Source organism: Eimeria acervulina, genomic scaffold (assembly GCF_000499425.1).
Source record: "Eimeria acervulina Houghton genomic scaffold, Eah_scaff85, whole genome shotgun sequence".
Taxonomy (NCBI): domain Eukaryota; phylum Apicomplexa; class Conoidasida; order Eucoccidiorida; family Eimeriidae; genus Eimeria; species Eimeria acervulina.
Genome location: NW_013549561.1, coordinates 8,333 through 26,061, shown reverse-complemented (window position 1 = coordinate 26,061; position 17,729 = coordinate 8,333). Strand labels below are relative to the sequence as shown.

The following is a 17,729-nucleotide window of genomic DNA, read 5'->3' as shown; positions in this document are numbered from 1 at the left end:
CAATATTACAATGCTCAGGGAAGACAGACGCCCCCAAATATGGTGAGAGAACGAAAGAAGCAGAAGAAAATGAACAAAGAAGAATAAAAAGGCAACAATAAAACATACAAACATAATAAAATAAACAAATACAATAAACAAGCAAACACAATGGAATGCATACACATACTAAGCAAAATGTAGATAATACAGTAAAACAAAAGCAATTAAGTCTAACAACACAATTAAATACGCATATTGATAGGTAAATATCATAAAGTGCAGACAAACATAATAAAACAAACGCATTACAATAAACAGAAAACATTTTTATGGAGGCCAGCCAGGGCGTATTGCTCACACTGTGGTATATTTCAGCTGTACTCAATTCTACTGTACATGCGGCTTTCTAGACATAAAGACAAAATATATTAAATAAGCAGACTGAAGGGGCCCTCCCCTTCTTCTATACGTTGGGGTGTACGTACAGCTGATAGGCGTTTCTGGTTTAGAGTAGCAGCAGAACTGCGCAGAAAGCGGCTCATGTTTGCTTATGTATAAACACCCTGTTGCCTGTTGTCTTTCTTTCTGCTGCTGCCTTCTGTCCTCACTTATTTGACTCCGTTTGCTGCTGCTGCTGCTGCATGCAGTATTGTGGGGGGCGGGCTCAGCGGCCTGGCGACTGCTTTCTTCCTGCAGCAGCAGCCCACGCTGCAGCACGCGCACATACGGCTGATAGAAGCAAAGCAGCAACTCGGGGGTACATACACCCGAACTGATCTAGCGCATGCAGGCGTGCTGCTGCAGCTGTTAGACAAGCTCGAACCGCAGCAGCAACAGCAGCAGCAACAGCAGCAGCAGCAGCAGCAAACAACACCGGTCTCTGCCGCTCCAGCAGCTGTTACTACTCCAGCAGCTGCTGCTACTGCAGCAGCTGCTGCTGCTCCCAGCAGACAAAACCTCGACCTCCCGTCGCTGCTGCAGCAGATCGTGCAGCAGCGCTTCCCTTCAACTCGCCACCTCTCAGTGCCCCCTGAGATGCTCAGCGGGGGAGGCAGCAGCAGCAGCAGCAGCAGCAGCAGCACCAACACCGGATTTGTTCGTGACAGTGCGTGCATTGCTCTAGAGTTTGGAGCTGGGGCTCCTCACGTGCTAGCTCCTGGGGGAGGCCATCTGCTGCAGCTGCTGCAGCGTGTGCTGCAGCCATCGCAGCTGGCTGTAGGGCGGCGTACTGCTGCCTCTATTTTCTCACTGCGACGCGGAAGCAACAGCAGCAGCAGCAGCAGCAGCAGCACCAGCAGCACCAGCACCAGCACCAGCAACAAATGGGGGGCTCGAGGGGCCTCCTGGTTGTCGGCCTTGCGGTTGCCGCTACTGAGGGGGCCCCTCAGGGGGGCCCCCCTGTTTGAGTGCAGCCGCCCTGGAATATCTCGGTTGAATGTTTTGCGTTGTTTGTTTGTTGCGGTTGGAGAGGCTTGTTTAAGGAAGAACTCCGTCTTAAAGGAGCAGCAAAAGAGAAATATGTACAAAAACGAAGAAGGCAAAGGCGATTTGTCTGTGGCTGCCTTTGCTGCGCTGCACTCCAGTAAAGCATTCGCAGCAGACTTGCTGCTGCCAGCCTTCAATGCATGCAGCGGCGGAGGTGAGCCTACAGCAGCAGCTGCAGCAGCAGCAGCAGCAGCCGCCGCCGCGGCAGCAGCAGTGTTGTTTTGCCTTTGCTGCCGTTTACACCGGTACCTCTGGACTGCACGAACTCCGCACAGCCTCCTCTTCAACTGCTGCAGCAGCAGCTGCTGCTGCTGCTGCTACTGCAGCAGTTGCTCTCCGCTAAACTGTGGCCATTCTTCTGCATGCGCCGTCTTAGCCTCTGTAGCTGCCTGAGCATCTCGCTGCTTCCTTCCTTGTGCTGCAGTATTTGTTATTTTATTTATTATTGCTTTATATATGCCGGTTGTGTTGTATTCTGTGTGGTGTATGTTCACTGCGGTGTATGTACAGCTAAGCCTGAGGCCCTCTCCTCCCGAGCCTACTTCCCCCGTGGGTGGCTGCTGCAGCAGCAGTACGGCTCTCTGCTGCGAGGCACTTTAGCTGAGCGCCGGTTAGCAAGGGCTGCTGCCAGCAGCAGCAGCAGCAGCAGCAGCAACATCAACAACAACAACAGCAGCAGCAGCAGCATACCCTCTCCTGACGCAACAAATGAAGCAACGGCTGACAGCAAACGTAAAGGGCCCCTTCTCCTTCCCGTACCGGGATGCAAACCCTCTCCCCAAGGGCAGGAAGCGCTGCAGCAAATTGCGCAGGAAGGCGGAGGTCTATTCGCCCCAGTTGGAGGCATGAAACAGGTATAAACCAAGGGTTTAGGGTTTAGAGTTCAGCAGCAGCAGCAGCAGCAGCAGCAGCAGCAATAGCCAGAGCAGCAGTGGCTGCTGCTGCCATGCGAGCGATGCGAATGTTATTCTTCCGTTTAGTATTAAATTGCTTTGCTGCATTTATGCGTTTAGGTGTTGGAGGCCCTCGCCAGCTATATTTCCTCTCCCTCTGAAGGCAGGCCCCCTGTCTCTATTGAGTTGGGCTGCCGGGTGCAGCGGATAGAGCCGCTGCTGCATGCAAACGCCTGCAGCAGCAGCAGCAGCAGTAGCAATAGCAGCAGCAGCAACAACGAGCTTGGGGATGTGGGTGGCTCCGCTGCAGTTGTTTGCACGGAGGGTCGGCGGTTTACTGCGGATTTGGTGGTTTGTGCCTTGCACCCATTTGAATTGAGTTATTTAATGAAGTCTTCCGCATTAAAAGGAGAAAACAAAAGAAGAAAACAAGAAGAAAAAGAAGCAGCAGCACCTGCATATACACTGCAACAGCAACCCTTGAACAATTCAGGTGTAGGTACACCTTACGACTTCCTCGCTTCTCTCCCCTGCTCCTCCTACATTACAGTGCATGCATTCTGCTCGAGGGCCTCCCGCCGAGCTGCTGCTTTGGGGCGAGGCTGCTTCTATAGCCCTCAGCAGAGCGCAGCAGCAGCAGCAGCAGCAGCACCGTCGACAGCAACCGCAACAGCAGCAGCAGCAGCCGCTGCTGCTGCTGCTGGTTTGGATGCTACAGAGGCACTAGCTGGGCTTGAAGCTGCCTTCCATGTAGCACAGGAGGCCTTGTCAATAACAGAGTTGCAGCTCTTAGGAAATATTTACCCGCATGTTCAAGGGGAAGCATTGGCTGCTGCTGGGCGCTTAGAAGACTGCAGCGCAAAGTATCTCAACAAGCCGCTGCTGCTGCACGTCCATGCAGCTGTTGCAGTGCAGCAAATCGAGAGAACGCTACACAACATGCAGCAGCTGCTGCTGCCACTGCAACTGCTGCTGCAGCAAAGCCGAGAGCACCCGCTGCAGCAACAGCAACAACAACAGCAGCAACAAAAGCCTACGGTGCAGCTGCTGCAGCAGGGGCCAGCAGCAGCTGCTGAGAATGCAGCTTGCATGCGCGCGTTGGGGCTGCTGCTGGGAGCAGCAGAAGAAGCAGTAGACTTAGCGCTGCAGCGCGAGGGAATAACAGCAGCAGCAGATCGGCTGCTGATGTCTTCTCGGGTGTCTCTACAGGTGGAGCCCCAATGGCCCCTAGTAATAGACAAGCAAACAGCAAAGACAAACGCAGCAGCAGCAAAACACAGAAATAGATTGCTGCACCTGCTGCAGCAATTCGATCGACTACGCACCCAACACTGGACAGCAACCGCAGCACTGCACGCCGCATCCACGCATCTGCCTCTCAAACACCTTCACACAAGCAACTCACCAATAACACAGACAGCTCCAGAGGTGCCCCCTCAAAGGGCCCCCCAGGGGCCCCCAGAGGGGTTCCTGCAAAGACCCCCCCAAAGGGCCCCCCAAGGGGCCCCCCAAGGGGCCCCTCAGGGGGCTGCGCAGGGGGCTCCCCAGAGGGCCCCCTTGGGGCCCTCCTTCGGAGGCCCCCAAGGGCTTTCGCAGGGGGCCCCTGATGGGGCCCCTCAGGGGGCCCTCCAGGAGGCGGAAGAAGTGTCTATTATTGATAGCCCTTCAGAGGTACAGAAGAAAGAGGAGAGTGATGGTGACTCCGATGAATTATTTTTGTTTGCAAAGGCGAGAGAAGAATTTCATCGAGAGAGGGTAAAGAAAATGCCGTGGCTGCAGGTAGTGGGGCCTGCAGGATGTTTGGGGTGAGTTAATATGTTTTCTGTTTTGGTGAAGTTTATTTTGTTTCAATTCTTAGTCCTCTTGTCATATGTTTTATAATCCCCCCCTCTTCTCCCTCTCCCCCCTCCATTCTCTGCTATTCTCTTCTTTATTTTACTTTCTGTTGGGCTTCTTCTTCTTCATTCAATGCATGCATTCGTACTGAGCTGGCTTCTGTTTGCAGTGAATGGGGCGCAGGCGCCAGAGTTAAAGACGCCGCTGTACTCGCACACCAAATCGGCAGACGGTACGCAGTGGCTGTATATTCACCTGAATTAACTGTATATACACCTGAATTAACTGTATATACACCTGAATTAACTGTACATGCACCTGAACGCAGGTGTATGCGCATGCGTGTATAGATGAAAAGTGTATATGCATCTGCTGTTGGTAGTTAAACACATACCAGAGTGAAGTGTACGTACACCTGTGGTACTACTTCATTCAGTTGTTGCTTCTGCTGCCGTTTGCTTGGTTTGTGTGTTCTGATTATCTACGTTCAGTTTGCTCTTGCATAGATATTTCTCCTATTAATGTTCCTATTATTAAGGTGTATGCGGTCTCGCAGATTCGCTGCCTTCCCTCGGGTGTCTCCTGAACAACCTTCTGAATACATCGCTCGCCTCAACGGCGGATGGATGCTGAGGAGTTATGCTGACGCTGCTGCTGCTACTGATGCTGCTGCTGCTGCTACTGGTGCTGGTCCCACCTCCTAAGCATTAAAAAGGCTCTTCGCTGACGTCACTCCCACTCGTGCTGCGCTTAGTGTGGCCGCAATCATGGCTGCTGCTGCTATTGCTGTTGCTGTTGCTGCTGCTGCTGCTGCATGGCGGCAGAAACAAGGACAGCTCCAGCTGCTGTACCTGCAGCAGCGGGTAAATTTTAACAGCACCTGCAGCAACAGGGGCGGCTGCGACAGGAGCTGCAGAAACTGCTGCAGCAACAGCAGCAGCAGCAGTGCGGTTTACTGCACGAGGCTTTTGATATGGAGCCCCAGACCGTCTACTTTATTATCTTTTTTTTGTTTAAAGGGGAAATCAACCAGCTGCAGATACGAAGACAGCAGAACACCTCTGATTCTCCTCTCTATGTTAATTTAATTGAAGTGATGTTGCATTGGGGTTAAAGTGCAGCAAACAACAGCAGCAGCATCCGGTGTCTGTACACTGTTCTATTCTGTGTGTACATTGCGTACAAGCAGCAGATATAATGCAGAAGAAGTAATCAACTCAATTACTATTTGAACTTCTATACACTACACGTGAAGAAGTGAAATAAGAAACAGAAACAAAGACCAACGCCCCTTTGCTGTTCTCTTCATAGAAAACACGTCGCTAGCTACTGCAGCTAGCTAGCCACGTGCAGCTAGCTAGCCATATGCATCTAGCTAGTGATGTGCAGCTAGCTAGCTGCATCAGTCCGTGCGAGAGGAGGAGGAGTGTATAGCCTACGCAAGGAGATTTGTTGTCTATTATATACAAACCAATTAATTGCACCATTTCAGCCTGCAGCAATTAATAAATATAAATAAATAATTAAAAGCAGTACCTAATCTTTGTTTAAATGGTGAATAAACTAACTGATTGATAATTCATTCGGTGCTGCAAGTAGAAAGAAAACCCTAAGCTGTTATGCAGCAGTGCGTTTCGCATTTTATTGTATGTAATCGTACAATAATAATACTAATAAAAAGAATAATAATATTAAGAAAACTTCATTAATAAACAGCAAAAAACAAGGGGGTGAAAAAACAGACCCTGGCGTTTCCGCTAATAGACCTTGGAGAATATTTTATAGTAATATCCACCATAGAAAACGGCTTATAAACAAATTTTAATTGAATATTGAAGTGTCCTAGTGCATATATTTTGAATTTTTAATGCATCTTTATATATTTATTCAGCATAAAAAGGAAAGAAATTGCCCATGTGTGCAGCTCTTGCAGGTACAGACCAATGGTGCTGCACTGGTGAGTGACCCCTTACCGGAACGCTGGTCAATCCTTTTAGGCTAAGCATTTAGAGGATATATTTCTGAATGAATGAATTAATAAATATTAAAACCCATTTATTTATTATATATAAATAATAGTATTTTCCTCATAATGCAGCAAATAATAGGCCTTCTCCTCGTCTGAATGTGAAAACGCATGCCCAGCTGTATGCAGCAGCCCCGAAGAGGTTCACCAGCGAAGTAGCTGTGGCTGTCTTAGTCTTTGCTCCTTTTTTTTCTTTTCTAATTAAAATAACTATCCATTAATAAACATTTGCTAGCTGTTTCTTTTTACAGCTTTTTAGGCTCTTCAGATAGCCCTCGGCAGCTATACTACTTCTCACACGGCGGAGTACCAACCCCCCAACCTCCCTCTACACACTAAGTCTTTTTATATTTGTTCAAATCTTTTTAAAGTGAAGCGGGCATCTACGTACTGCATTTATATAAGGGAATGTTGAATTTAGATTCGTGAGGGAAGAACGATGTAAAAAGTATAACGAGGAAGAGAAGAAAGAGGAGAAGAAGAATGCAAGAAAAAACGGGTTTTTATATTTTCGTGTCCAAAGAAGAAGCAACTAGAAGGTTTTCTTGTTTTTGTTGCTTCTCCGGCTCGCTCTCAACGCCGTAACCTTCCCCCTATACAGGAGCAACCATCTGCGGGCCTTTTCTGCAACAGCAGCAGCAGCAGCAGCAGCAGCAACTGCAGCAGCAGCAGCTGCTGCTGCTGCTGCTGCGATGGCGCAGCTGTTTTGGGTGCCTCATCCAACAGAAGTATGGGGAGTGGCTGTGGAGGAGAAGGGGGGAGAAAGCTACAGACTGGTTGAGGCATTTGATTCGGAGACAGACGCAAACCACCTAACTTTTACCCCAAGCGCAGGAGAAAGATTGCAGATAAAACCTATATTAGATCCTAAGGGGCTTGAAGGTGCATATACATCTACCTAATGAACACGCCGCACTTCCTTTAGATATATGCTTGTTCACTTATTTCAATTAAGTAATCCAAATTAAACAGTTTAGGGTTCTTCTAGGAGTCAACCCATTGTCCTTTTGTTTGTTTGTTCGTCTGTTTTTCTGTTTGTCTGTTTGTTTGTTTGTCTTGTTTGTTTGTTTGTTTGTTTGTTTGTTTGTTTGTTTGTCTGCTTGTGCTTTCCTAAGTATTTGTTTTTGTTTAGACCCCTCTCCCTTCGCCGTTGGCTGTTGATCAGTTTGGCGACTTCATTTGTCTTTTTTGCATTCCCGCCTTTTACTGTTTTTCTGAATTTGTTTGTTGTTAGCGTTCTGCGTCTGTTCAACCTTCTTTGCATTTTAATATATTTTTGTTTGTTTTTGTTTGTTTTTGTTAGGGCGCAATTGCATGGTGTGTCTGCATTTATATTATTAAATGCATAATTAGATTACTTATTCTGCACTATAATAACAATAATAATATTCATTATTATTCTTTCTTTTTTTGCTTGTGAGGGTTTAGGTGTTGATAATATTTGCAGTTTGTCAGAGACGTCGGAGGCCTCGTTGCTGCAGACAGTGCGGCAGCGATACAAAAACAGTTTGATTTATACAAATGTAGGGAACATTCTTTTATCTTTAAATCCATTTCAATATCTTCCGGTGTATGGACAGACCGCCATTTCTCAGTACCTTCTTTCCGAAGACCCCTACAGCCTCAAGCCTCACATCTATCAAATTGCTGCTGCAGCATTCAAAAACCTCAGCGAAGAAGGCAAACCCCAAGCGGCGCTTATCACAGGAGAATCCGGTGTGGTGCTGCTGCTGCTGCTATGCCTTAGCGTTTAGGGTTTAGGGTTTAGGATTTAGGGCGTGATGCTTGTTCAAGCTCTAGGGTTCATAGTTAAGAAGGGTTGAGGGAATAAGAGGCTCGCGTTTAAGTTTTATGGTTTGAGGCTGAGGACAGCATTTTGCGTTTATTTTTAATTGAATAAATTATTACTTTGATATGTGGAGTATTTGTGCATTGCAGCATTTATCGATCAGGATTGCTGTCAGTGTGCGTCGAGCAGTTTGTTTGTTTCACTCCAATTATAATGCAAATTCGTTTATATTTTGTTTATCTAATTGCCGCCAACATATTACTCTTTCTCTTTTGCGTTTTAGGTGCTGGAAAGACAGAAACAACGAAGTTAATATTGCAGTTTCTGGCAGTTGCAGGGGGACGTGAGGGGCGATTAAGGGGGAGGGAGAGCAGCATTTCCGCAGCAAATAGATCAAATGAAAACTGTTCAATTGAACAAAAACTCTTAGAGGCAAATCCAGCTTTAGAGGCACTCGGAAACGCGAGTACAACCCGAAATCCGAATAGCAGTCGCTTCGGAAAATGGGTTGAAGTAATCTTCAGCGAAAACTGCGTTGTGATGGGTTTGTCTGAACATTAAACAATTAAATTATTCTTTTAGTCAAATATTTGTGATTGAATATTAAGATTTATTCAATTATTAAGATTTATTCAAGAGAAATAATGCGATTTCCTCGGCCACTTCGTACCCTACACCACTCGTTCTTTCTGTTTCTGCATGAAGACATTCCTCTTTGTTTTCTGTTCTTTAGTTTGCTTTAAGCTCCAGCAAAATGCCTTATTGTAATTGCATTTAAACCCCTGTTTAGACAAAACTTCTGTTTGTTTTGCAGGTGCTCGCATTACTTCGTATCTTCTAGAGGTGCCGAGGGTTGTAGGCCACGCAAAAGGCGAACGAAATTTCCATGTTTTTTACCAGTTGTTAGAAGGCTTGAGAAGTAGTTTGAAAGTGCTTCAAGGAGAATACCAATTAAACACCGAAGCGGCTGCCTTCAGCTACTTACAGCCCTATGCGCCCAGCAACAGAAGTTAGACAGCTTCAATTAAATTAACAGTAGATAGAGAACGTGCTAAGCTGCTTTGCCTTTATGCTGTATGAATTCTACTAAAGGTATACATCAATGCCTACAAAGCGATCGAGTTAGCTGCAGTTCTCATTCTTTTTAGTAGTGTTGCAGTAGTTGTTGTTGTTGGTGTTGTTGTTGGTGTTGTTGCTGTTGTTGTTGCTCTTGCTGTTGCTGTTCCTCTGCTTGATTTAGGAGGTCCTTATATTTTTCTATTTGCCTTTTGCCTTCTTGTTTGTTTTTCTTTCTCGCGCTTGCGCAGTAAATGACGCAGAAGGCCTCGAGGAGTTAAAGCATGCACTCATAACATTAGGGTTTAAAGCAAAGCAACAGAATGATTTATTTTCTATTGTCGCCGCACTGCTACATCTTGGAAACATTTCCTTTATTCCACATAGCGTAAGTCTTATATATATATGTATAGACATATACACATATATGTGAATAAATACATAAATATATGCTGTATGCATGCATATATGTCTCTATGCATATAGATACATATGTAAATGCATGCTAATATATATATATATATATACATGTATGTTTGTGCATACGTTAATGTTAGATTGAATTTCCTTTTTCTTGCCCTCTGCGTTCCCAACACGCTGATGAATACCAGAACAGCCTGAATGCATCTAATTAAATTTAATTTAATTGATTACTTAGAGAACTACAAGCGAATTGATTAAATATTATTATGTAAATAAATGAACATATTTATTTGCGTTTGCTGCTGCAGGCTGGAGGCGAAGAGGGCAGCGCCACAGACCCCTCAACAGATCATCACCTCAATGCTGCAGCCTCCTTATTAGGCCTTTCCGTAGATGTAAACCCTAAACCCTAAACCCTAAACCCTAAACCCCAAACGCTAAACCCTAAATCCTAAACTCTAAACCCTAGACCTTGAGCATGAACATCTGGAGAGTTTGTGTGTGCATCGGTGTATGCTGCATTTGTTTTCTTCTGTTTTCTTTCTGTTTCTGTTTCTTTGCTTAGAGTTTAAAGGAGTTGTTTCTAACGCGCTGTCTTAAAACTGGTGGGGAAGTAATAAAGGCTGTACTAAACCCTGAAAAAGCTGCAGCATCTCGCGATGGCTTCGCTCAACTGATATACAGCTGCCTCTTCTCTTGGCTAATAGAGAGGGTAAATGAAAGTTTGCAGCCTCCTTCACCTATATTAAATGTAAGTCATTAAATTCATATTTTGTTCAGAAAACCCTCAGGCATTACTTTTCTATCTCGAAATGCATTTAAAAAGCAATAATATTTACTATTAAAATAAATTTGTTTGTTTTATGTTTTGTTTGTTTTCTGTGAATAGAATGAAAATAAGATTGTAGGGATATTAGATATTGCAGGTTTTGAGTGTTTCACTCACAATGGCTTCGAACAACTTTGCATTAATTTAAGTAATGAAAAGCTACAGCAACATTTTAATAAAGATATTTTCTTAAAGGAAATAAATGATTATGAAAAAGAAGGGCTGCATGCGCTTAACTTCTCCTTTCAAGATAATGCACAAGTCGTAGAAGCCATAGAAGGGAAGGGCGGTGCGCTAACAAAAAGAATTCTTTTTATATATTTTTACTCTTTAATTAATAACATACTTTAAATATATATATATATATATATGCGGATAAGGAGTATTAAACACAGTTTGAAGTGAAAGGCATTCATAATAATAACGTCAAAGAAAAAACTTTAATTATTTGTGTCTTGCGTGTTTCTCACTACTTGTATTATATAAAGGTATGTATATATATTTATATACATATTATGTATATATATATATAATACATATATTAATATATGTAGATATGCTTATATATAATCGAAGAAACACACCAAGCACAAAGCAGAGGAGAGAGCTAATAATAGACATACACAAAGAAACGTGAGAACAGCCTCATTCAAGTGCATGCATAAAAGTATAATAATAAAATTATATATATGCATATATATATATATATCATCATAAATGCACTTTGATGAACATAGTCGAGCACTAGCAATGGCATTTGTAACGGCTACAAATAGTAATAAGAAGAAAAACAAAACAATTATTAGCATAACTTTATAATGTGAAGAAAGAGGATACTAAACCATTTATGTATAGCTATATATATATATAGGTATATCCGTTAAAATATATATATATATATATTTATCCATCTGTATATATATATGAATGCATTTAGATAATATGTATATTATATATATATATATATGCGATTCCTGCTTAGGTATATTCTCCACATTAGACGAGGAGTTGTTTGTGCCTCGAGGGTCTGAGCTTGGCTTTGTCAACAAATTAAAAAAGAGCAAAACAATAGAAAAGACAGTTCTCTTCCCTAAGTAAAATTAATTAATTTTCTTGCTTTCTTTTCCTTCTTTTTCTGCAAACATCAACAAAAATAAACATCAGACAGCTTTTACTCGCATGATTCTACTCATTAAGAGAGCTCTTCTATGGATTAGGGTTTAGGGTTTAGGGTTTGGGGTTTAGGGTTAAGGGTTTAAATCTCAAGTTGTAATGCTTAGAGTCTGCTGTATAGGGATTAGGCTGAGGGCTTAGGGTCTACATTGAAGGGTTCATGCAGGCGGTTTAGGGTTTAGGGTTTAGGGTTTAGGGTTTTTTGTGGGGTGTCTGCAGACTTGGGGACCCTTTATCGTTTACAGTTTGTCATTATGCTGGTGATGTTCTCTATAATGCGGAGGGTTGGCTAAACAAAAACCAGAAAAGTATTTCGACTGAATCTGTTGCTTTGCTGGTTTCTTCTCACAATGAGACTCTACTAGAAGCCGTGCTGTCTGTACACCCGAATGCAGATGCAGCAAGTGCTAGCCAAACTAAAAGCAAAAATACTGTCGGTAAGAAGATCTGCTGCTGCTGCTGCTGCTGCTCCTTCTGCTGCTGCTACTGCTGCTGACGATGATGACGATGATGATGATGCCCTTGGAGCTTCTTGCTGCTTCTGCTGCTCGTTCGTTTGCTCTTCATTGTGATGCTAATGCTGCTGCTTCTGCCGCTGCTGCTGATTCTGCTTCCGCTGCTGCTTCTGCTGCTGCGGGTGCTTCCGGTGCTGCTGATACTTCCGCTGCTGCTGCTGCTCCCGCTACTGCTACTGCTACTGCTTCTGCACTTTTGTTTGCGTTGCATCATTAATAATATTTATTTTAAATAGATATGTCTTCGTTATGATACAGCATCTGAGTTTAAAAGACAGCTGCAGGATTTACTACAGCGCATAAATTCAACCAATGCTCACTATGTGCGGTGTATCAAACCAAACCAACAGCATAAACCTCTTTGTATTTCTTCTCGAGAAATATTAAACCAGATGACATTCTCAGGTAATTTAAGAAATTAATTAAAAACAGAAAAGAATATTCATCCATATATGTATATATACATTATATATCTACATATATATGTATATATGTATATACATGTCTATATACATACATCTATATATACCTACATGTTTATATACATATGTATATGCATATATATGTATATATATATATATATAAATGTACGTACAAATATGTATGTGTATTCTTTTGTTTGTTTGTTCATTTGTTTGTTATTTTATTGTCTTCTATCTTGAAGATATTTTTATTATATTTCTTTTTACTTTTCTTAGGAGTGATGGAGGCAGTGAAGATCCGCAAGTGCGGATTTTCTTTGCGATTACCCCACGCCGATTTTCTATGGCGTTATTCGCTCTTAGAAGAACAAAAAGAGGCATTTAAAGGCCTCAACCAACAACAAGCAGCAGCAGCACTGGTGTGCAAGCAATAGTATATATATATATATATATGTACATTTATACTGTATACACAGAGGTATATATGTATAAGTAGATATTTATACATACATATATATATATATATATATATATACATGTATATTTGTTGGCTGCATTCGAGTAGGTTGAGTGTCTGCGCCGTCGCTTTAGTTTAAACGAAGAAAATTGTTTAGTAGGAAAGACAAAAGTTTTTTGCAAAGAAGAAACACAAAATAAACTGGAATACCAACGGTAAGATAATGTTTATTTTATTTATTTGTTTGTTTGTTTGTTGCTTGTTTGTTTGTTTGTTTGTTTGTTTGTGTCTGTTTGTCTTTGTCTATTTGCTTTTGTTTGTTTGTTTGATATCGATTATTTGTTTTTGTTCGTTTGTTTGATATCGGTTATTTGTTTATGCTTGTTTTTGTATACTCGTGTATATTCATTTGTTTGTCTTTACCTGCTTTGCTTGTATGTCTCTCCCTTAGTATCCGGCTTATTGCTTTTTTCTCTCTCCCTTCTTTTTAAATAGATGTTTAATTAATTTTTTATTTATTAGGATTATTAATTTCTCTGTTTATTGCGTGTTCCCCTCATTTGGGGTGTACGTGCAGCCGCCTGCAGCTATCTTTTCTATCTATGTTGTTGCTTCTTTCTCTCTTGCTATTTAGTGAATGTTTTCTTTATTATTATGCTTTTTATTAATTTATTATTTACTTATTGCGTGTTTCCCTCATTTTTGGGGTGTACGTGCAGCCGCCTGAAGCTATCATTGTTTGCATTAAAAATTCAAAAGCATTTTAGAGGATATTTAACACGTCGTCGTTTCTCTGTTTTGTTGGATTTAAATAAAAAGCTGCATATGTTTGTGCTTTGTCTCGAACAAACAAAACAAAACAAAGGCTCTTTCTTATTCCCTTCCCCCGTCTTTCTAAATATTAAAACCGCTACACAACTCAAAGAGAAGTACGTCGCTCTACACCATATATTTCTTCTATATACAAAAAATGTTAAACCTATACTTGTGTGTTATATATATAAATATAATATATATTATATGCAATATTTATATGTTGTATTTACACACCAAGGAAGTCGCGGTAGAGCAAATATTTATTTTCTGTTTAGTGTCTGCCTGTATAACAATATATATATATATATATATATATGTATATATATGTATATACATATATACACAAAACAAACAAACAGACGCAAAAACCAATCAAGCTCGCAGATAATAAACAGACAGACAGATAGGCAAACAAACAAGCAAACACGTAGACCCAAAGAGGCGTCGAAAGATATGTATGCAAACTATGATATGCATTTAAAGCATAGAGGGGAGAGAATAAAGAAACAAAGGAAGAAAAAAGAGAAAAGATAAATAGAGAAGATTATATATTCTTTTTGTGCATATTTGCAGAGCGACAGAGCTGCATGCGATAATTAAACAATTTGAGGCTGTCGCCTCTTCTTCAGATTTCTCTGTTCTTCTTTCTGCTCGAGAAGTTTTAGAAAAAATGAATAACGAAGTATACTTTACCTTGTAAGCCATTTGCTTATTGTTATATGCATATATATATATATTATTTATATTTATTTATTTGATTTATATTGGGTATATATTGTAGGTACATACATATATGTGTATATATATATATATATTTGTATAATCATATTCGGTTTGTTTTGTTTGTTTTGCTGTTGCTCGCTTTATTCTTTAAATTTGTACTCCACTGTCTTCTTAGTATTTTTTTTAACGCCTTTTCTATTAAAGCTATTTGTATCCCCACTGTAGTATTAATATTATTATTATATTATTATTAATATGCATTATATTATTATTATTATTAATACATTTTATTATTATTATATATGTTCTTGTTAATCTTCATATTTTTCTTGTTTCCCTTCTGGTTTTTTTGTTGCTGCTGTTTCCATTACTGTTATTTGTGCTGCTGTAACTGTTGTTATTAGTACTGCTAATACTATTATTTTTATTATTTATATTTTTATTATTATTTATTTTATTATTACTATTTGTTGATGTTGTTGGTGTTGTTGCTGTTGGTGTTTGTCTATTTTATTTGATTATTATATTAAATTATTTGAATATTGAATAATAAAATGAAACAAAGTATTTATTTGTTCATTGCATGTATTCTATCTGATTATTGTATTTAATTAAAATGATATTTAACAATAAAATAAAATAAATTATTTATTCATTTGTTTGTTTAGACGTCTAGAAGAGGCGATGGGCTCGCCGGGCTTTGTTGGATTTTCTCCTTTAAAGTCGATGCTCGCTCAAGCAGAAGACAAAGGCATCTATAATGATGTTGTTCTTCGCGTTAGTTATTATAGTATAGTATAATATAATATAATATATATACATGCATATATATATATATATAAGAATAGAAAGAAGATGCAGGCAACTCTGTAGGAAATACAAACAAAACCCATACCTTTGTTTCTGTACATCCTAGACACAGGAATAAATAACAAAATGTATATATATATATTTATATGCACATATACAGTATATTTACGTATTGATATTTGTATTTGTCTTTGAATTCAAAGCAACTTAAAAAAGCATCAATTAAAACAGAGAAGAGTATTATGAGAGACAGCAAATTTTGTCTGTTTTTTACTGTTATATTTCTTATAGACTCCACAAAGGCATTATTTGTTGTATATTTTATATTAGTTGCATCATGAGAATTATTATAATTTATTTAGGTGAAGATAACTCCAAACAAACTCTAAAAAACACAAAATGTATGCAAGTAGAAGCTGTTTCTTTCTGCTTCTCCGCGTGTATATACAGAACATTTACTTTGTAATTCGTTTATCACTATTATTATTCATTTAATTGTATTTATTTTTTCCTGTATGCATGCAGGCAAAGGAGCTGCTGCAGAGACTGGAGAAGGAGCAAACTTTACGAGATAAATTAGTTGTTTGTCTAGAGAAAAAAGAAAAGAAGAAAGAAGATATTTATGAATTAGAGAAGTTAATTGAAGAAAGCAATCAAATGAAGGTACGAAAGCTTTTAAGCTTTTGTTTATAGACGCAGATTCTCTTGCCTTTACTCTCTTAATTTATTTGGTGTATATCTTCTCTTACAACCTAACAACTAACTGTTCTATTACTTGCTGATGCTTCTTTCTTCATTCCCCTTATTGTAGAAATATTTACGAAACACATTAACATAAACATATATGTATATATATATTCTGCTTATTGATATTTATATGCATCTGACATACATATTATTCACGTACATATCAATAGAATTTGCGTATATGGATATATATATATATATATATATATATAGATATAGATATAAATTTATATTGGGTTTTCTTTGCATTTGGAAGTGTCTTGAATTTTCTTTTTGATTTCTTGAGGTATTCCTCTGGCTAACTGAAAACAGAAAAATAATAATAACAATAAATAATAATAATAATAATAATATTTAAAATAAATATTACTATGAGAATGAATTAAGATAAATATCAATTGCATTTAAATAAAATACTAATAAATGAACAAATACAAAAAATATTGTCTCTTGCAGACTTCAGGGCCGTTCGTTTTAGAGGGCCTGGAAGATGTTGTTAGCTGCGCGGTAGAGTTTATTAAAGAAGAAGAAGAAAAAGAAAATAGAGATAAACAAGCTAATAAAGATATTAAAACAAATAAAACAAATGCCATACAAGACAAACAAAGTCAAGAAAGTTTTAAAAAGCTTCGAACTTCGCTCGCAAAAATCGAAGAAATTCAAAAAATTCAAACAGCCCGAGGCATACAACAAAATGTTCTAAGGGAGGTAAAATTATATATCAGCACTTTCTTATACTTTTTCTCTTATCTCTTTTAATATATTTTGATATATTTTAATATATTTCAATATATTTCAGTATATATCAATATTAATAAGAATAGTATAAACGCTTTCTTATACTTTTTCTCTTGTCTATTTCAACATATTTTAATATTAATAATAATAGCATCAACACCCTCTCATACTTTTTCTCCCCCTTTGTATTAGTAATAATACTATATATATATAATATATTTAGATATATTTGCTTTCAGGTGCGTCTGTTTCGCATTGCTTTCTATATTGGTGTTAATTAATTTGTCTGTGTTCTTTGAATATTAAACATAATGAAATTAAAACAAAATATTTTTTGTGCTGCAGGCAGTGGAGAGCTGCAGGGCCTCTAGCGTTAATTATATAGCGGCGATAACAACACTAAATTCTTTTTTAGAGAATAAAGAAGTAAAAAAGAAAGAAAAAGGTTTGTTTGTTTTATGTTTTGTTTATTTGTTCTTTTAAATAATTTCTCTTGCTGTGTTCATAGCCCTGATAAAATTTATTAAGAAATCAAGACCTTTGTTTGCTGTCTTGTCGTTTTTGTTATTTATTGCTCTTTATTTGTTTTATCTTATTTTTGCTTTTCTCATTTTTACTTCTTTTGTTCTTCTTCTATGCATTTTGTTTGTTCTCTTCTTTTGATTCCGCCGTGGCGTTTAAATAAATATAAATATAAATATAAATATAAATATAAATATAAATATAAATATAAATATAAATATAAATATAAATATAGATATAAATATAACTCCCCATAAAAGCCTGAACAACATTCAATATAAAGCAAACCCTCTTCTTTCCTTTTTCAATTATTCTTTTTATCTCTTCTTTTCTTTAAATTATTATTTTCATTTATTTGTTTATTTTGTATTACAGAAGAGACAAAGGGAAGAAAAGTAATGGCCCGGCGCCGTACATTTTCTTTGCTATCTTCGGAGTCTACAGACAGTGAAAGTGAAGAAAATTTAATTAAAAAAAGTAATAAGTT

At 39.1% G+C, this 17,729-nt stretch overlaps 1 protein-coding gene across 1 annotated transcript; it reads left to right on the top strand.

The window, feature by feature from the left end:
- Nucleotides 1-10: 10 nt before the first annotated feature.
- EAH_00014450 (hypothetical protein, conserved) lies at nucleotides 11-4,169 on the top strand (the record flags this gene model as incomplete). Its single annotated transcript, XM_013394253.1, has 4 exons — nucleotides 11-42; nucleotides 651-1,621; nucleotides 1,978-2,321; nucleotides 2,481-4,169. 4 exons carry the CDS (start codon nucleotides 11-13, stop codon nucleotides 4,167-4,169), a joined length of 3,036 nt encoding a protein of 1,011 aa, XP_013249707.1.
- Nucleotides 4,170-17,729: the final 13,560 nt, after the last annotated feature.